Source organism: Panthera uncia, assembly GCF_023721935.1.
Source record: "Panthera uncia isolate 11264 chromosome D3 unlocalized genomic scaffold, Puncia_PCG_1.0 HiC_scaffold_8, whole genome shotgun sequence".
Lineage (NCBI taxonomy): Eukaryota > Metazoa > Chordata > Mammalia > Carnivora > Felidae > Panthera > Panthera uncia.
This window is the reverse complement of record NW_026057586.1, coordinates 26,699,269-26,721,138: the sequence shown is the minus strand read 5'-3', so window position 1 is coordinate 26,721,138 and position 21,870 is coordinate 26,699,269. Positions and strand designations below refer to the sequence as shown.

At 40.7% G+C, this 21,870-nt stretch overlaps 1 protein-coding gene across 1 annotated transcript in view; it reads right to left on the bottom strand.

The window, feature by feature from the left end:
- SKOR2 (SKI family transcriptional corepressor 2) overlaps window positions 1-21,870 on the bottom strand; it is a 36,002-nt gene that overhangs the window by 7,587 nt on the left and 6,545 nt on the right. The window contains exons 4-6 of the mRNA XM_049620122.1: window positions 12,682-12,747; window positions 12,203-12,301; window positions 1,456-1,523 (exon numbers count right to left, since the gene is read on the bottom strand). Of these exons, the coding sequence (XP_049476079.1) occupies window positions 1,456-1,523; window positions 12,203-12,301; window positions 12,682-12,747 (233 nt within the window). The remainder of the gene's footprint in view (window positions 1-1,455; window positions 1,524-12,202; window positions 12,302-12,681; window positions 12,748-21,870) is intronic.

The window sequence follows — 21,870 nt, the reverse complement described above, 5'->3', positions numbered from 1 at the left end:
CCAGCAACCCCAATTATAATAGTCATGCTGGGAATACCACTAAGGATCAGTGTATGTCTCCATCCAGGTGATTAAAAAATATCTTACAAATATGGAGCAGAAATTATCGTCCCCACTGTACTCAGGAAAATGAGAGAGTATGAGAGACTGTTTTAAAAGCCCTAATGATTAATACCAGATCTGTCTGCGTGGGGATGAAGGGTGGTGAATTCAGAATGAAAAAAACCCAAAAAACCCCACTACGTTTATTCACCAGGCACCTTCCTGCTTCCCTGTTTCCACATAAATACAACTGAGTGTCCACTTTTTGGTATGATTAGGAGAGGGTGAATAACACACTTCATTTGGAAATAATCATTTCTTTGAATCACCCTTCAAGTGACTTTATTTTTTTTGTTATTTTTTTTCTTTTTTCTTTTAATATTAAATTTGTTGTCAAATTGGTTTCCATACAACACCCAGTGCTCATCCCAACAGGTGCCCTCCTCAATGCCCATCCCCACCCTCTCCTCCCTCCCACTCCCCCATCAACCTTCAGTTTATTCTCAGTTTCTAAGAGTCTCTTATGGTTTGGCTCCCTCCCTCTCTAACTTTTTTTTTCCTTCCCCTCCCCCATGGTCTTCTGTTAAGTTTCTCAGGATCCACATAAGAGTGAAAACATACGGTATCTGTCTTTCTCTGTATTACTTATTTCACTTAGCATAACACTCTTCAGTTCCATCCACGAAAACCTCTCTGACCTCAGCCGCAGCAATTTCTTACTTGACACATCTCCAAAGGCAAGGGAATTAAAAGCAAAAATGAACTATTGGGACCTCATGAAGATGAAAAGCTTCTACGCTGCAAAGCAAACAATTAACAAAACTAAAAGGCAACCAACGGAATGGGAAAAGATAGTTGCAAATGACATATCAGACAAAGGGCTAGTATCCAAAATCTATAAAGAACTCACCAAACTCCACACCCGAAAAACAAATAATCCAGTGAAGAAATGGGCAGAAAACATGAATAGACACTTCCCTTCAAGTGACTTTAATTGATTAAGTGTATTTATACCAAGTTCTCTTGGCAGCAAAGGGTGTGGCTTAGGTCTGGGTAAGGGAAGGAGAGGAAGAGAGAAGACAGGAGCTTCTCGGGCATCCCAGTGCCCTGTGCTCACAAGTTTGCACAGTGGGAGGTGGTGCAGGTACCTCTGGTTCACCCACAGAGACAATTTACACATCTGTCTATTAACACATGGTAGGTAGTTACATCTCGAGGAAACGAACTGACACATCTGTTTATCCTGTGTCTAAGTAAATCTTTTGGTAATTAGCATCTAAACCAGCTGAGAAGTAAGTGGTAAGTGGACCAAAGGGTTTCACGGCAAAAAAACGTGAATAGTTTCTTACACGCTGGGTGGTCTGCAAACAAACCCATCAAGTCAGGTTGATTTTTAAGTAGAAATCATCTTACGATTTGTAATTGCTGCACCATTTCTTCTCGGTAGGCTAGTTCCCTTTTCATCTGATCCTGGAAATTATCTGGTAGGAGAGAGAAATAGAGAAAGATATCAATCAAAGTTGCAAAATCTTATTTTAGTAATTTTAGGAACAATGCTCCTGATGGTGCCAGAGAAGCCCCTCTCCCTTTTCGGTATTTTTAGAAAGTATTGTGTGTGTGTTGTTTTTTTTTTAAAGTATATCACATGGTTTTTTGAAGGGATGTTTTTAAGGCTCTCTAATGAGAACAGAGAAAATTTTGAGGGGGTAGGGTCTCTATCTCATAGTTCACAGTATCCCATGGCCCATCTAGGTGATCCCTCGCATATAATAGAATGTCTGTGTGGTCATGTTCTCCAGCTTTGTGCACTCGAGCCAGTCACAGGTTATCGACAGCTTCCACTGTCTACAGAAGGCTAGTGTGAGTGAGGGGGTGAACCTCAGATCTAGGTGGGTCACAGGAAAGGCAGACCCTTGTCTGCTAAGACAAAGGCCTGTGAGCCACGCCTGCCTCACCTCAATCCCAAGCGAGTGATAAACATACTCTGACTCTGCCAACCTGCAAACTCTCTCACCCTGCATCAGCGTTATTTGTCCTCCGTGGGCCGGGAGCAGTTCTACAGACCTTGCCTGCATCTGAGAAAGGGATCAGGGAGGAGCTTTCAGAGATACCGTTATGCAAAGTATCTTTGCCAGTCTTCATATTGATCATTTTTATTGGGAAAGGACTTTCCAACATGTATCATGTTGCAACGTCTCCATGTGATCTTTTCATTTATTAAAAAACATTTTTTTTAATTTTTTAATGTTTATTTTTGAGAGAGACACACACAGAGCAGGAGCAGGGGAGGGGCAGAGAGAGAGGGAGACACAGAATCCGAAGCAGGCCCTGGGCTCCGCACTGACCGCTCAGAGCCCAACGCGGGGCTGAACCCACGATCCGCAAGATCATGCCCTGAGCCGAAGTCAGATGCTCAACTGACTGCGCCACCCAGGCGCCCCTCCATGTGATCCTTTTAAAAGCGTGGGCCCAGCTAACTTTAGCATTTTCTGCCTTCAATGAGAACGTCACACGATTTCCTACTGAATCTGTTGTGGATAGTCAGGGTAACAGTTTGGGGAAACCAGAAACTTTGTCACATCTTTTCCTCTGCTCTTCCCTTCACCTCTGCAGCCACTGGTGTGTGAGTCCTTTACGGTCTGATGTCATCCTCGCTTCCCTTTGCCATTGTCACCTCTGCAACACAGACACCTCTTCCCTGGGTAGCTTCCCAACTGACCACTTGGCCTCCGGTCCCCCCGCTCTGCAAATCCCCTTTCCTTCTGCTGAAAACTCTATGATGGCTTCCCAATGCTTACAAGATGATGAATCTTTTACCTCTTGTGAGGTTCTGGGGACTTGGAAATTAAAAACACCATCCTTTTAATTTTTTTGACTTCTACTTTTCTTTTTTAAAAAAAAAATTTTTTTTTTAACGTTTATTTACTTTTGAGACAGAGAGAGACACAGCATGAACGGGGGAGGGGCAGAGAGAGTCGGAAACACAGAATCAGAAGCAGGCTCCAGGCTCCGAGCCATCAGCCCAGAGCCCGATGCGGGGCTCGAACTCGCAGACTGCGAGATCGTGACCTGAGCCGAAGTCGGACGCTTAACCGACTGAGCCACCCAGGCGCCCCTTGACTTCTACTTTTCTATATTATTTGAATTCCTTCCCTATCCCATGCATGTTTTTAAAATTAGTTAATTAATTCATCAATTAATACTTGGGGTTTTCTTTAGAGCAGTTTTAGGTTCACCACAAAATCAAGGGGAAGGTACAGAGACTTCCCATTTACCCACTGCCCCCACACCTGCATATCCTCCCTCATTATCAACAGCCCTCACCAGAGAGGGACATTTGTTACAATGGATGGACCCACACTGACACATCATCATCATCCAAAGTCCGTAGTTTGTCTTAGGGTTCACTTTTGGTATTGTACCTTTTATGGCTCTGGACAAATATATAATGACATATATCTACCAGCATAATATCAGAGAAAATACAGAATATTTTCACTGTCCTAAAGTCCTCTGTGCTCTCCCGATTCATCCCTCTCCTCCACCCTACCCCTGGCAACCACTGACCTTTTATTGTCTCCACAGTTTTGCCTTTTATATTTTTTAAAAAGACTCTTTCCCTACTCTCAATTTAATGTGAAAGGTATTGTAATAGGGGCAAGTTTGTGGCACAATGCAAGGGGCAAGGGAGAAGCCCTTATCCTCTTGGGGAGTAAAGGCGGAGGAAATGCTTGAGCAGAGATGTAAAGAACAGTATTTTATAGAAAGCCAAGGGAGGAGGAGTGGGGAATAGCAGGTGGCTTAGTTGGTTGCAGCACAGAGGGTAGAGGAAACCCCTGCACCCCATCACCCACCAAACCTGACCGGGGTACCTCCCTGGGATCCCAGAAGATGATAAGGACAACTCAGAGTGGAATGGTTATACTTAGTCCTTACTTAACTCATGCTCATTGCTCTGGGAGGGTACCCTTAATACAATTCTTTAAGATAAAATGAAAAAAGGGGCACCTGGGTGGCTCAGTCAGTTAAGCATCCAACTTCGGCTCAGGTCATGATCTCACAGTTTGTGGGTTCAAGCCTTGCATCAGGCTCTGTGCTGACGGCTCAGAGCTCAGAGCCTGCTTCGGATTCTGTGTCTCCCTCTCTCTCTCTGCCCCTCTCCCACTTGTGTTCTGTCTGTCTGTCTCTCTCTCTCAAAAACAAATAAACATTAAAAAAAAGATAAAATGAAAAAAAAAAGCCATTAAAGTATCAGAAAAAATGGTGAATATTTTTATAAAACTTGGGTGGGGAAGGGTATCAAAGATAGAAAAACTGAAAAAGGAAAAGATTGATAGATTTGATTAGACAAACATTTAAAACTTCAGTATGACGATAAACTACAAAAAAATTGAACCCTCAAAACATAGAAGATCATAGTCAACATCCAAAGCTAATTGACACAAATAAAAGAATATGTGTGATGTGGCAAAGAATGTTTTAGTATATAAAGGGTTCATGGAGATCAATAAGAATACTGAGAAGAGAATATGATGGGCATTCACAAAACCTACAAATGGAAAGCAGACATGAAAAATGTTCACCATCCCGAGCAATGAAAGAAAACAGTATGAGCTACTATTTTTTTCATTTAAGTTAACAGAGATTGAAAGAAAAGGTGTTCCTTTTAGTACAGCCTTTCTGGAGAGCAAATAGACATTACGTATCAAGAGCCTGAAAAAGTGCATATTCTTTAACACAGGAAGCCTTTCAAGAGTTTATCCTGAGGGAATCGCCATAGATGTGGCTACGGATTTAGCTACGGCGAAACCCATCACCTAAAGCTTTGATAACTTTAACGTCCAACATGGAGTACATTTATAAACTCAAAATGTATTAAAGACCTAAATGTGAGGTCCAAAACCATAAGGACAAGAACACAGGCAGTAGTTTCTTCGACATCAGTCATAGCAACATTTTTCTAGATATGTCTCCTCAGGCAAGGGAAACTAAAGCAAAAATAAACTACTCGGACGACATCAAAATAAAAAGCTTTTGTACAGTGAAGGAAATCATCCACAAAACAAAAAGGCCACATGCTGGATGGGAAAAATATTTGCAAATGACATGTCCGATAAGGGGTTAATATCCAAAACACATAAAGAACTTCTACAACTCCATAACAAAAGAAACGAATCTGATGAAAAATGGGCAGAGAATCTAAAGAGACCTTTCGGTTGTCCATCCAGATGGCCAACAAACACATGAAAAGATGCTCAGTATCACCCATCGTGAGGGAAATGCATATCAAAACCACCATGAGATGTGGTTACACCTCACTCCGGTCAGAATGGCTAGCATCAAAAACACGAGGAACAACAAGTGTTGGCGAGGACGTGGAGAAAAAGGAACCCTTGTGCACTGCTGATGGAAACGCAAATTGGCGCGGCCACGGTGGAAAACAGCGTGGAGGTTCCTCCAAAAATTAAAAATAGAAATACCATAGGATCCAATAATTCCACGACTGGGTATGTACCCAAAGGAAACAAAAACACAAATTCAAAGAGACACGTACCTCCATGTTTACTGCGGCGTTATTTATAATAGCCAATGTATGAAAGCAAACTAAGACGAATCCATAAAGAAGATGTGCTGTATATACACAAAATGGAATGTTACGCAGCCATAAAAAAATGATGAGCGTTTTTTTTTTTTTTTTTTTTTACTTTTTAATTTAATTTAAATTTTTTGTCACTCGCGACAACACGGATAGACCTCGGGGGTGTTATGCTAAGTGAACAAAATCAGACGACGAAAGACAAATGCCACATGATTCCACTCCTATGCGGAATCTGAAAAACAAAACAAATGAATGGACAAACAAACAAAAAGCAGAATCAGACCCGTGAGTGCAGAGAACGAACTGAAGGTGGCAGGAAGGGAAGGGGTGGGGGACGGGCAAAATGGGTGAAGGAGAGTAGGAGGCACAGGCTTCCACTCATGGAATGCATAAGTCACGGGGACAAAGGTACAGCATGGGGAATATCGTCAACGATACTGTAATGGCATCATGCGGTGACTGGTGGTAGCTATGCTTGTGGTAAGCATAGCATAACGTACAGAGATGTTGAATCACGAGTGTACATCTGAAATGAATGTAACTTTGTGTATCAACTATACTCAAACAAGCAAAGGTTTAAAAAAAAAAAGTACATTTACTTGTAGTAATGGAAAGAGGCTCATGTTACGTGAAAAACGGGAGGGTAAAAGATGGAGTGCTGAATATTTCATTTTGTTTAAAAAAAAAAAAAGGATTGGGGCGCCTGGGTAGCTCAGTCGGTTAAGTGTCTGACTTCAGCTCAGGTCATGGTCTCGCGGTCCGTGAGTTCGAGGCCCGCGTCGGGCCCTGTGCTGACCACTCAGAGCCCGGAGCCTGTTTCAGATTCTGTGTCTCCCTCTCTCTCTGACCCTCCCCCATTCATGCTCTGTCTCAAAAATAAATAAACGTTAAAAAAAAAATTAAAAAACAAAAAAAAGGATTCAATATGTATTAAAAACTGAAACTCCAAAATGTTAACATTGGTTATCTCCAGGTGACAAGATTACAAGCGATTTTTCTTTCCTTCTCTTTGAGTTTCCGTATGTTTAAGGTTTTCTACAACAAGCCATGTGTGTGGCTTTGGGGATATAAAAATTGCTAATCGGCAAATGGGAAAAAAAAAAAACCCTAAATTTCTTCTGTGTTCTAAAGGGTGATGAAGGCACAATTTAAGGAGAGAGAGAGAAGAAATCATTAAGTTGATTTCTCTAATGAGACGCACTTAAAACCCAACTATTTCTGGAAAATGATAGTAGAAAAGGAGGTAGCAGAGGAAAGCACTGAGGACAACGTGCGTGCAGCCAACGCAGCAGCGAAGGCTGTGCTCTGCAAATGTGGACAGTCTGAAAAGCCAGTGTTTTACAAACAGCCTACCTTCCTCAGACCGGAAATAAGAAAACCCATATGGAATATCTGGTCTACCCAGGAGATTCCCACTCATGAACCAATAGGTTTGGGGGCTTATTTTGTTTGCATCATGTTCATTTTGCTATCACTACTTAAAAAAAATTTTTTTAAGTGTTTATTTATTTTTGAGAGAGAGAGACAGAGCATGAGCAGGGGAGGGGCAGAGAGAGAGGGAGACACAAAATCTGAAGCAGGCTCCAAGCTGTCAGCACAGAGCCCGGCGTGGGGCTTAAATCTCACAAACCGTGAGACTGTGACCTGAGCCAAGTCCTACACTTAACCGGCCGAGCCACCCAGGTGCCCATTGTTAGCACTACTTTTAACAGCTATCAGGCCTTTCCTTCTGTATCATGTTCCAGAATTCCCCCATCGCTCCCTCTCTGGAGGATGCTACAGAAAGAGAGAGGAAACCACTCAACACAGAATGACTGCAGTAACAGCCAGGGGTGAAAGTTGGGATCGCCGTATTCAAGTAGATGAAATGTAGTTTAAAAAAAAATTTTTTTTTAACGTTTATTTATTTTTGAGAGTGGGAGAGAGAGAGAGCAAGAGAGAGCGAGAGCGAGCATGGGCAGGAGAGGGGCAGAGAGAGAGGGAGACAGAATCTGAAGCAGGCTCCAGGCTCCTAGCTGTCAGCACAGAGCACGACTCAGGACTCAAACCCACGAACCGTGAGATCATGACCTAAGCCAAAGTCAGATGCTTAACCTACTGAGCCACCCAGGTGCCCCTCTAGTTTGTTTTTAATAAAAGTAACCTTAAAGTAACATGGAAGAGTAGTTCTTTATAAAAATCTAAAATGATGACGTAGTCAAAATCTACTACTGAAATATTTCATGAAGCCCCAGTCACTGGGCCTTCCCTGTCATAACTCACTGGCCTTTCCATCAGTTCTCTTAAGTGCCATGAATTTGTCACATGCAAATCCAAGGACTCAACTTATGAGCCCTCACTAATCTCCTTTATACAACAGTTTTCGGTTTCCCAATCTCATCCTTCATTGTCAGTTTTAATCTCTTTGAATATAACACCAAACTGTGTATCAGTCATTTACTGAGAGTATATCGTGTGCCCACAATATGTCAGGTGCTGCGCGGCCAGCAACAGAACATTTTCCTGAACCTATTGACAATGCCATGGGGTAGAAGGTGGCAGCAGGTGTGAAACAATCAAAAAGAAATCAACAAAAACACCCATAGGGCTAGAAATAAACATAGTACGATGTCAGCAAAGAGTGCCTACTGTAAGACCATGAAGGCTTCCTGGAGGTGGTGGCTTGAAGTGTGTCCTAAATGATTAGGAATGTTTAGGCGAGGGGAGGCATTCCAGACTAGAGACACATAGTCCGCAGAGGTCGAAAGCAAGAGGGCAGAGTGATCTGTAGGGTAACTGGAGCTCAGCAAGGAGGAGAGTGGAGGTGAGACTGGAGAGGCTTGGTGGGCCAATTATGGAGCGTTTTAAGAGTCAGTCAGGAGTTAAATTAGGTACAACATGATCAACAGTAGGGAATCACTATAGCTTCTTGGGTGGAAGATTTGGAGCCAGAGGCACAATTTGGGCAAGACTGGGCTAATGGCAGCGACCAGAAAGGGCTGGAGAGAGGAAGGGAGGAGACGCCCCAGGGCACCCTGCTGCGGGAGCACAGAGGCAGAGAGGTGTGAGGGCCCTTGTCCATCAGTTGCCTTATCCAGCAACTTTTTAGCTGGTCCTCAGTTCAGGCCTGGGCTCCTCCTCCTCCTCATTCCCTCCTCCTCCTGATCTTTACCTTTACCCTCTCCAAGCCCTGGATCCATTCCCGTGGTCCTTGTTAGCCCTCAGAACCACAACAAGAAGGCTAAGAGAAACTCAGCAATTTGGACCAATGCATATGTGTTGAGCTGGTTGTGACAGCCCTTCACACTGGTCCTCTCATTTACTCCTTGCATCCTCCTACAAGACAGGAATTACCTAGCCCATTTGTCAGTTTCCAAGGTCCTACAACCAGGAAGTGGCCGAGCCCCACAGTGAACTCATGCCTGACAGCTTAGCCTAGGTCTGCAGTGTTCTAAGTGAACCAGGCTTTAAGTGTCACGACTGAGGGTCCACTTCCTAGGAAAAGGGTCTGCGAAATTCTGGCTGGGATTCCTCTCTGCTTCCTCCTGATGTGGCTTCACAGAGTTCCATTTTCCCCTTTCCATCTCAGCAAATCTAGATCTGCCTGCCAGCCTCATGGCCTCTCACATTTAGTTAACGAGCACATAATGTGCATTTGCTATTTTCATCCGTGTGAAATTAACTGCCTCTTTGCGGTATGTCTAAACCACGCATCATTCACACTTGGGCACATGCATGCCACTTCCTTGGTCAGTGGAGTACGCTGCAGACAAAAAACAGGAAAAAAGTTTTGTTGTTGTTTAATTGAAGTGTTTCATACGTGTGGCAATCACAAAGGATTAACTTTAATTCAAAAGGATGAATGACAGATCTGAATCAAAATGGGCCAGTTATACTATAACATTCTAACCTTTTTTTTTTTAATGTTCATTTATTTTTGAGAGAGAGTGGGGAGGGGGTAGAGAGGGGGGGACAGAGGATCCAAAGCAGGCACTGTGTTGACAATAGCAGGCCGGATGTCAGGGTCAAACTCACAAACCATGAGATCACCACCTGAGCCGAAGTCAAACACTTAACCAGCTGGGCCACCTAGGCACTCTTTCTAACTTCTTTTTAGCAGAAACATGTGCATATTGTATGGGAGATCAGTTAAGAAGGAAAATGTATCAATTGTTATCGATTACTCAATTCCCTAAAATGATTAATTAACTTTTATTAAGGAGATTAATTAGGGAGTTAGGTAGGTACTTTATAGGGAGTTAGGTGGGTACTTTAGGGGTTCAATGAGACTTTGACCCACCCTGCTGGATCTAAATTTAAGATTTCAGAGATATGTTTTCAATGTTTCTCTTTTTTTCAAAGCTATAATGTCACGACGATCCCAACACACTGTCAAAAGCTATGGGCCAGTTTGCTAGTATACAGAGAGGGAGACAAACCGTAAGAGACTTCTGAATACAGAGAACAAACTGAAGGTTGTTGTTGGGGTGTTGGGTAGGGGGATGGGCATTAAGGAGGGCCCTTGAAACCCCGTGGCACTGTTGGTGGGAATGCAGACTGGTACAGCCACTCTGGAAGACAGTATGGAGGTTCCTCAAAAAATTAAAAATAGATCTACCCTATGACCCAGGAATAGCACTGCTAGGAATTTACCCAAGGGATACAGGAGTGCTGATGCAGAGGGGCACTTGTACCCCAATGTTTATAGCGGCACTTTCAACAATAGCCAAATTATGGAAAGAGCCTAAATGTCCATCAACTGATGAATGGATAAAGAAATTGTGGTTTATATACACAATGGAATACTACGTGGCAATGAGAAAGAATGAAATCTGGCCTTTTGTAGCAACGTGGGTGGAACTGGAGAGAGAGTCTTATGCTAAGTGAAATAAGTCACACAGAGAAAGGCAGATACCATATGGTTTCACTCTTATGTGGATCCTGAGAAACTTAACAGAAGACCATGGGGGAGGGGAAGGAAAAAAAAAATGGTTAGAGAGGGAGGGAGACAAACCATAAGAGACTCTTAAAAACCGAGAATAACTGAGGGTTGATGGGGAGTGGGAGGGAGGGGGGTGGGTGATGGGTATTGAACAGGGCATCTTTTGGGATGAGCACTGGGTGTTGTACAGAAACCAATTGGACAATAAATTTCATATTAAAAAAAAAAAAGGAGGGCCCTTGATGGGATGAGCACTGGGTGTTATATGTAAGTGATGAATCACTAAATTCTACTCCTGAAATCATTATTACACTATGTTAACTAAACATGGATTTAAATAATAATTTTTAAAAAGCTATCCGCCATTCTCGTCCCTTCCGTCTTACTTGAGGCCTCAGCAAACATTCCTGAAATTGAAAACACTAAAGCGCCTGAGCTCCTCCCCTCTGGGTACCGAGAGATCACAAACTTGACACGCCCTATTTCTCCTCCTGGTTAGAGCTCTCTTCCATCACACATCTTCCTTGTTTGTATCCCTGCTAGAGGTGTGGGGCAACCCAGTCTGACGTGTGCAGGAACCCAGTACTCTGCAAAGCTGCTACCCGAGAAGGCACGTCTTTTAGTTGTGCTGACGATTACATTTGAGAAACCCTGGGGAATGCAGACCTTCATGCTCGTATTATTAAAATTGTCACAAGGACCGAAAAAGCTTCTCCCGGAGGCTGGTCTGTGGCCCTAGCACAGGAATTGCCAACGTTGAGTTTTGTGATTACCAGGTTAATAACAAGGGGCAAGCCGACATTTTAAAAAAGAGTCCCAGAAATAACTAATCGTAAATTTACAGAATTCAAAATACAAACTTAACACACTATTTTCTTTCCCACTTTTCTTTCTCTGGAGAGAGGAATATGACTAAATGAAACTCTAAAATGCTTGAAACAACACCGCTGTGATGTATTTGTCCGAACGTAACCCAGGCCAAGGCTGGTGAGTTTTAGAAATCTGGACACCTAGCATTAAGTCTTTCTGAAATTCTAGGCCTCTGGGAACAGAACTGATAGTTTTTATGCTACATTATCTGCCACCAAATTTGGAATAGAATTTTAACATTAAATGTGGATGGAGAACCCAAAACTACTAAAATTATACTAATCTGAATCAATAAAATAAATATGTGTACGTTGAATTGTTAAATCGTAAATCTTCATATTTATATATATTTCAAGCACCAGAAAGCACTCCAGCTCTGAAAATAAAAATTCTTTTGTTTTTCCTACCTTGGAGAATAAAAATACCTGGTATCTTTTGTTCTAAGACATATAACCTAAAATATCAAAGTATTTAAATACGTCTACGTATTTAATGATATATTTGCATATATATTTTAAAATATACATAACACATACAGATACACACTTATCGATACAATAAACACCAAAGGATTCTCGTAAGAAATTTTATCTGCGAGCTGATTCAAAGCATAAATAACAGGCTACAATTTCCAAATATTTGGACAGAGGCCACAGGAAGAGCCTGTGGCACTTTATATAAGCATGTCAGACTCAGAAGCCTATTTTTAAGCATAATAATAGAAACATCATCAACTATCATAATGTAATAAAATAAAAGCGATTTCTTACTGAATACTGGGAAAGACGTATTTCCTTTTAACACTTGGAATTCTTGTTCTAGTCGTCTCCGTAAATCTATTTGTTCAAATAAAACCTTCTGAAGTTCTTCTAATAAAGAAAAACAGAAGAGTCATTTTACTAATCTTTACAAATAACTCTCCAGAGAACTGTTACACATGGCAATTTATTATTAGAAGACAAAATATTTTACCAGTTTAAAAAGTGTTGCATAGACATAGGATAGATTTTGTGCAGAAATCCATGAATATAAATCAATGTAATATATTATTTTAAAGTATTATATTACAGTGTCATGTATTGATTGATATGTATGCATTAATCTCAATTATATCCACCCAATGGTCCATATATTATTCATATGTTGCTTGTCAAGCTTAAAATATGGTGTAGAACAAAAATATCCTCCTATTATCTCCATGGTCTTTTGAAGCTAAGAGAAGTTCTACAGAATTAAAACTTTTCTTTACCTTTCCCCATATTTTCGACATCCTTTTTGAGTGAATGAGGTGAATTTGTTTCTTGTGTGTGTTCACCTTTAAAAAGAGGAGAACAAATATTGGTTTTGTGTAGGCTATTTTCTGAAAGTTTTTCTTTTCATTTTCTTTTCACATCTACGAAGAAGCGTAGTTGGTATGACTGGAAGGTGGAAGTCCTCAGAACCAAATGTTGTCCTCATTTACTCACGTACACTTCCCCTGAGGCACAGCGGCAGCTACAGGAAGCGAGGGCGCAGTCAACCTAGCCTGAAATGGCAGCCCCGTGAAAGCAGATTCCGGAAGTTAGCCCCCTCCCAGGCCCCACCACTATCCATCTTCTACAACAAAGGTACTTGTTAAATGGGCAAAAGAGGAGGTTGAACAGTTAACACATCCAGAAGAATTCAGATCAGTTCCTCTCCTTCCAGAAGTGAAGGAGCCTAGGGTCAACCAGAAGGCCCCCAAGGCTGAGGAAGCAGAAACCTCCTACCTTCTTGGGTCACCAAAATTTGGGATAGTTAGAAAGAAACAGGAGGAGACTTTTGTTGCCTTTGGGAGTGAATTTATAAGACTGGAATAATTTCCTAATAACTGATAGGTATTTTTTTTAAATCAACCTAAAACAGAGGTGTGAAATGTTATCTTATGTTGCTTTGTAATATTCACATGCTTGCTGATAGTTTCAGAACTACTTGTCTTCAACCAATAAAAACTAGATTGTAGATAAAGGTTAGGTGTTATTCTCTCCTATTTTGTTTATGTGCTAACTAGAATGATGGCAAGCTAGGAAAACGTCCTTATCTACAGTCATAAATTGAGTCTATGTAATCTAGAAAACATAAATAAACCAAAGAAATCCAATCACTTAGCTAACCAGAATCTATTGTTCCAATTTCAACTTGCTATCTGCAACTATCCACATAATGTAACTAAGCTTTCCATTTTCATGTACAGACAGTATAGACAAAGGTGCTCTCAGGTTTCATGGATCCCCTCACCCCTTGACCCCCTTCTGGGTTAGCTCCTTCCTCTGCACCCATGGTGCTGTTTGCTTACTCACTTTCCACACTCACCAGGCAGCGTGCTACTTGGAGGTAGGGGCTCTGTGTTTCCTGCACGGCCAGTGATTAGCAGAATGCTGGATACATAATAGGTATTCAATAAAGTGTTTTCAGTTGTCACTGAAAGGAACTCCAGGAGCTCATAAATCCTAAACTATAGCGTGGGCCCGAATGCAGCATTTCAATTCTCTCCTCACTATTTATTCATTTCCCTTCTTCAGCAAGAAATAGAATATAATGGCCCTAGGCACTTGTAGGAATACTGGGAGATTTCATCGTCAAGGTAAAAGTTCCCACAAAGAGGGAAACAATTTCTCCACAAAGCAGTGGCCAACAGTATCAAGGACAGACAGGAAAATACTTAGCATGATATTATAAATGGATGGGGATTCTGCATTCTACCCGATGACCATTGGGAGTAAGTATTTGCAGGAATGAGTGGATGTGTATATGTGTGCATATATATGCAAATATTCCTGCACATGTGCATAGTGATGAAAAGATGCTTGCCCTGGATCCCCATCATAAGGACAATAATATCTTAGGCATCCCTGAGTTCCTTAACGACAGGTATTTTCTCTACTGTCTAGATCATATCTGCACAACCTCATTCCCACTTTCATCTTGGACATGACCTCTCTCCATAGGCTTTCAACATTAAGACCTTGGCTTTCTTCAGGGGCGCCTGGGTGGCTCAGTCGGTTGGGCATCCGACTTTGGCTCAGGTCATGATCTCACGGTTGCTGGGTTCAAGCCCCGCATCGGGCTCTGTGCTGACGGCTCAGAGCCTGGAGCCTGCTTCCGATTCTGTGTGTCCCCCTCTCTCTCTCTCTGCCCCTCCCCAACTCGTGCTCTGTTTCTGTCTCCAAAATAAATAAATCTAAAAAAAATTTTTTTTAAAGACCTTGGCTTTCTTCATACAGAATAATGAAAATATCTGCGAAGCATTTTAAATATGCACCTTAATCTAATTCCTGCAAAATACTACTATCTAAAAGAAGAGTAACATGAAAGCTGATGAGAAATCATAAATATAGAAACCAAGAGTGATGGTATTTTGAAATGAAACAAAATGCATATTACATGCAGTGTTACCTCTGTCTCCTCCAGTCTCAATCAGTCAAATGCATAGCTGTTTCACACTCACATACAATGTTGAGTCTGAACAAGAGAAGAAACAAGCACGCCCGTCCCTCTGTATCCATCTGCAGGGCAGAGTGACATTTCACCATCCTGCCACTGTCCCAACTACTAGGGAGCATGGTTTAATGGAGATTGTTCGTGTCTGAACAGGCAACTCTAGAAGTCATGTCCTTATCACACTATAGACCTTTTTGATTCATTAGTGTATTGTGTGGCCCGTTTGTCTTGCATTACATTTCAGTGAGATAATTAAATTGAAAAATTACAACGGGATATGTAAAAATGCAGGTCTTGCAACTTCATAATTTGGAGGTTTACATAGGAGTGAAACCATTAAACAAATGGCTAGCAAATAGAAAGTACGTCAACAACAAACAAATGTGATAATATTAATAATAAGCTTTTCTTTTCATTAGCTTTGTGCAGGTTTTATCAATACTTTACATGGGGGTCTATTTCAGATAGATGCGTTGCTGCAACTTCTCGGTAAAACCTGCCAATTTGGAGCTTGGATGATTCAAATGTCTCACTTATAAAGGTTTTGTTTTTGTTTTTGTTTTTTTAAATGGTTAAATGTTAGGTAAATAAAGAGCACAGACGTTTCAGCTGCCTTTTGTGTATCTTTTACTGGACCGTTGCCTTTTGTATATTACTAATCTGTGAAACCAGATTGTTAATGGTGGTTAAAAATGACCTCTGGGAGCCTGGATATGTTTGTTCACTATTACTGCTAATGTTTTCCATCTGGTTTAAAAAAAAAAAAGGCAGTCTAATACTAGATTAAATAAATGAGATTTAGTTGACAATAAGCTTCCGATTTTTATAAATATTCCATTAGGTTAGATGCATTTTACTTTTCCAAAATTAATGAATAGGTTTGGAGACATCCAAAAATTAAAATGTTTACTTTCCTTCCCACTGTATTTCCCCCTAAAAAAAAAAAAAAAGTTACAAAAAGGCAGAGGGAGACCTTAATTTTCCTTTGGAGTTATAGGAAGGAAAATTATAATATGGAAGGAACATCTTTCTTGGAGGCCAGGCCTAAAATATATCTTAAATCAGACTGTAAAAGAAAACAGTCAGGTGGCTTAAAGTTGGAGAGTAATGGATAATCGGGATATAAAATGCATCCAGTGAACTGATGTGACCAGAAGCTGCTGCTCAGGGACATGTCTACACCAGGATTCCACAAGTACATGTTCAAGGAGCCAGTTTGCTGTGACCTGCCTCGCTGCCCATGAATCCTGCCTGCCCTGGAGGGGAGGGGCAGCATAGAGCCACATCAGGGAAACTACATCCCTGAGGGCAGTGAAGCCCAGAGAGCCTGGGGCTATTTGGTTCCTGCTCCCGTGGTCTCTCCAGGGTCCTCCAGCACCAGGTGGACCCACATTCCAGGTGAAAGTTCCATTCATAGCACCTCCTTTCACGGCACAAGGGTAATTACTTTCTCTTAAATATCATGGCACACCTCTGCTCAAGAACCGCGCCATGGCTCCAGATGTCTACATTGCACAATCCACTCTAAGTTCCTCCCCCGTCACCTCCAGGTTCTCCCACTCAGCTGAGCCAAGCTTTCTCTGTCAGTAAGCACAAACCTTTTACTCTAATTGGGCCCTTATTCCTCATGTTGGCTGGCTTTGCCTTATGTTTTCGCTCTTGCTTCAGGTGCCCCTGCCCATCCACCCACAATGATAATGCCACCAAGTCCCTACTCTTCCGTAACACCTTTCCCGACCTCTGCAAACGCTGCTGATCCAAGGGCTGAAGTTCCAAGTCCCTACTGTCTTCACTCTGCCACCTGACGTCCTGGGGTTTCAACTCTGCAAGTCTGGTCTTCCCCAGCTAGAAAATCTGCTTTCTGAGGGGAGAGAGACCCTACCCAACAGGTAACCCCACCACCTCTACCTTCAGGAGGGTGAAATACATCCCGCAAACACCGTTTGCTTTTAATTTAATTCAATCTGGTTTGTGAAAGAAATACAAAGTAATGTCACTTTAAATCCTCAATCATCATCATTTTAAGCACTAACTCATTCCTATGAATGAAAAAGCACATGTTGATCCATTTGGACATCTGAAGACGTACTCTATATTTTCAGTTTACTGGGGAAGTTTGCGATATTTCAATTTTTGTTCCTATCTGACATTTTGAAAATTTCTTGCGGAGCTAAAACCATAGCAGTGAGTTTTAACCGGGACATGAAAATATTAATGTAAAAGTCTTCCATGATCTCCAAGAGCCAAAATACCTTACATTTTTAGAGCTCATTTAATTTTAGGAGTCAAATGAGTAGGTCAGATGACCTGTTCTGTTGGTGGCCACGGGATGATAGGACAAAAAGCTGATTAAATAGGTAATTACTCTTCTCAAGCTAAACTTGAATCCAAAAAACAAGATCATTCAAATATTTTGTACAAATATGTACAAATGTGTGTACATACAGGTACAAAATGAAATGCCTGACCTTTGGATGAAGAGTGAAAACGCTGACATTCACATGTCTTCTACGGAAATATATTCTCTCTCTTTTCATTCTCCCCTCAGTGTTATACTCCCTGCAGCCTGCAACCAGCATTCGGAGGCTCTGCCCCACGAAGCAGCCCCAGGGGCTGGCAAGTTGCTTATCGCTAAAAGGGCCTCTCTGTTCCTTTGGGACTGTTGACAACACTTGATGAAAAACATTTGGAGAAAATGCTTCCATTATGGAAAGAAAGAATGTTATTTAATTGCACACTCAAGGATGAATGTGGTCGAAACTATTTTGGTTTGTGGCTGTGCCTCAACATAAGACACGCGTGCCTTTTAACGTCTGGATAAAGAGTGAAGATTTCAGTCAAATGCCCAGATGCTTCTATAGTTGTCGGGTGGGGGTCTCAAGGAGCAGACCTTGGAAGAGAAGTAGTGACTGCAGATTACAGTTGCACTGTATTCTCACACCCACGGGGCCGGCCTGACGGTCTGCTCTCTGCCTCCCGACAGCCTCAGCCCAGGGCCTAGACTTCTGTTGAACAGACTCCATTTATACATGTTTAACTCTGAATTGTAATAATTAACCTTAGTTTTATAACCTGGTTTTGATTTAGATTTCCAGGGATTTTTTATTTTCTCTTTCTCTAACAACTTGTCTTAGAGGTACAATTCGGATGGGGTCAAAGACAGTCGACATAAGCGAACATAAGTAGTACCTTTAATAATTACCAAAAGGTAGCACAACATATGGTTTAGAGAAGTTTTTAAGAACACTTTGCATTAGGGTATTAAAAACTCAATTACACAGAAAACAAGGTTAAATAATTTTCTCCTCTGTCAGTAGTACACGGACTTCTGCTAATTTCTTGGTGTTAAATTCTACATTTAATTCTTCCCCTGTGACGTGTGGCACTTCAGTGAGGTCAGAGAACAGAAGAGAGAACAAAATCAATACCACTGGAGAGGGTGTGCTACAGAATGAACTAACTAAATATTAACTCCATTAGTGAAAGAAAAAAAAAAGAAGGAGTAAAGGCAAGATTAATACAGGGGAAATTACAGCAAACTAAGAGTTACAGCAAACTTTATACTGCATGATCAAAACGTATTGTGAGTTTGCATACGCATTGCTTCTCGAATGAGTATATCTTGAGTTCATTTAGAATTCTCTGGAGTTTTAGAACTTGTGCTTTCAATTAATGCTATTTGTTTTCTGGAGAATTTTTCACTGTCTTCCTTTATCTCTTAAATTTCATAGAAATTTTAAAAAATCATTCATAAGAAGGGACATTTTTTAGAAATAAAAAGAAACGGACAGCTGAAATATGGGAATAATTTAATTTTGAATACATACATTGAAAGATCCCCAAATTCATTGTTTGTAAAAATTGCAGCAGTAATTTAGAGGTGGGAGGTTTTGTCAAATTTTACAGGTGGATAAACCGAGGCACAAAGCAGTTAAAGTGTTCACCTAAAGTCACCTAGTGAGAGAATTAAAACTCAGATCTACTGGTTGTGGATTTTAGAATACTTCCTCTTCTTCTTTTCCTTTTTTTTTTTTTTAAATCATAAGCATGTTCTAAGATTGAATGGAATAATAAATCAGAGTGCCTCATTCGCTATATATTCATGAGAAGTGTAACTGCTTCTTACTATTCTCAGAAATCTGTCCATAGCATATTAAGTACACTAGAGAATCATACCAGTGAAAATCAAATTGATTTTAAAACTCCTATACATATAACAAGATGCAGCCACGCTCAGACTCCAATGGTGCCGGCGTTTCCACAATGAAATGTATTGAAATCAGGGATGACTCTACTTGCGTGATTTCCTTGACCTGCCATAGCTTTGAGCTGTCTCACCAGCTTGCCCCACTGCATTCAATTTCAAATCACTTAACTTCACTAAAGTTATTCAAAACGGATATGCAAAACCTCACTCTGGGATTGCAAGCAAAATGCTGTCATTTATATTTTTCAGTAGGTGATATTTTGACCAAACTACCAACCCCCTAAACTATATTGCTGGGCTTTAAGCCATGGGTCTAATTTAAAAGATACCTATGGATAAAAGGCTTCCGAGGAATTTTGGCTGCTTAAAAACTTCATGTTTGGTCCTTCGAATTACATAGAATCTGCTGTGTGTAAGCTTAAAGATCATTAGCAGGGAGGTTCTTTAAAAAATCACTTAAAGATACCATCTTTAAAATTCCTAAAAAGAAACAGTTACTAATAAGGCTGAAAGGTTGAAGGAAAGCTGCATTTAATTAAAGTGATAACCTAAAAAAATAAACTGGAACTAAGTAGGTTGCTAAACTGAATTTGCATCCGGGAACAGTTGAAGCAAGTATCCAGATTTTAAAGATATGGCTATCTCCTTACTTGTTTTGAGAAAGGACATAGAAATCTCTTGATAAACTACATTCGTAATTGCCACAGGAGTGAAAAATTCACATCGAAATCAAAAATCGCATCCTGACTTATTCGGTAGTTTGAAGAGACATTTTATTCTTCTATGTTCTACTGCGTACGTGCTGAAATAAAATACCGGTACTTTCCAATGATAATGATTGAATTAAATACTGGCTAACGGAACACCTGGCTCCATACACCTTATCCGACGGTATGTGGTGCAGACCGCTGTTACAGTATTCATATGCTTTACAGTTTACCTATCCCTTCCTCTTGATTGGAAGCAACTTGAGGGCACAGACTGGTATGGATTCCATCTCCGAATCCCCAGAGCCTAGCAAAGTATCTAGCACACAGTAGGCATTTGAAAATATTTGTGGCGTAATCGAGTAAATAAGCAATGAAAATCAACAGTGGTTAGAGGCGTAGATGTGGAAGTTAACAGTTGTTCCACGGGAAGAAATATCTCCAGTACCAGTCAGGGTGTACTGGGTAAAGCTTTCTACTGCTGTCACTCCAAAGCGGTTAATCACAGGCCTTCATCATCTCATTGGCTCTTCCGGATTTTTGACACTTTGCTAAACGAAGGGATTCTTGGAGTCTGACCATAACTAAGTACGTTAATACCAAAACAAACATAGGACAACTGGATGCCCACTCTAGGATTTTCTCGAATGTGCATTTCAACACAAAGACCATGAGCTAATAATCTTCCCTGCAAGACAGGATAGCTGAAGATCCACCAAGTCCCAAAACAACCCACGGAGATGTAACGCCTTAACATCTTTAGGGTTTAAAACCTCATCTCCACATGCTCAGCAAAGCAACCACAAGGATGAAGTTCTTGTGACCCAAGATTCCAAGATAACTTTCACAAAATAAAATTCTTCACTGGAACATTTGTTCATTTCAATGATATTTTGCATCCCTCCCATGTCCTACCTATCTCCCATTCAATACAGAATAATAATAATATAATAAATATAACATACTACCTACAGACTCCTCTGAATAACGTGAGAATAAAATTGTAATATGGAAAATCAATGTAGAGCAAGTTTCTCTGGGAATCTGTATCAAATTAATTATTGTGAGGAAGGGACTAGTAATACATCAGTAGTATGGCTAGATATTATTACCAACATAACTATTGACTGTACTACCCTGAGCTCCGGGCACTGTGGAATTTTTATGTGAACACTGATCCTGACTATACTTTCACCTATTTCCTTTGGCATTTGTATTTCTGTCTGAATATCAAACGAGAGTGGATTCTGTGGTTTTTATCCGTTCTGGCTACCATCCTTGGGGTTCTGATGGCTTTTCAGGGTTTACTGAACTTACTAAGCATGAGGGAACCAAACCACTCTCAAGAATAGGAGGAACGTATTTTCAAATGGAACCAGCCCAGCCATCCAAATCGGAGGAAGATGGAGAAATTCAGTTTTTAACAGATCTACGGAGACTATTAATATACATGAAGAGAACACAACTCTGTGAAGAAATCAGTATGTTCTAATACCTTTAGATTTCTCGTGGGTATGCACACTTTGTCAAATGTTAACTTGAAAATTTTACAAAAAATATGAATACCAGCTATTAAGTGCAACGTAGGAAATTAAAATTCCTAAAAAGAAATTATTTCAGTTTGGGTAATTTGGGTTTTCTCATTGAATCTATGGAATTTCCTCTAAATTTAACAATGCAAACAACAAACTACCTCATAGTTTTGTTCAAATCATTGCTACCTCTTGAAAAGCTACACACGTTTTACATATTTCATAGAGTATTTACAAAATTTTTATTTCCTTCAAAATTTGCAGCCAAATAGAGTAACAGTTTAGCACAAGCAGCCTTATGATGATTTATGGTTTAGCTAAATGAAGGGTAAGGTCTGGCACGGATTGTTCTCTAAATGTGTTATTTTATACTAAATACGTGGACCCTATAGTGTTGAGCTTAAATATCACCAACAGCCAACTCCGAAATAAAAACTTCTGAATCCAAGCGATTAAAAACAACTTTCAAATTAATGCACGTAAACGACAGAGCACTAATTCTAACAGGCAACACTAAGTTAAAACCTGTTTTA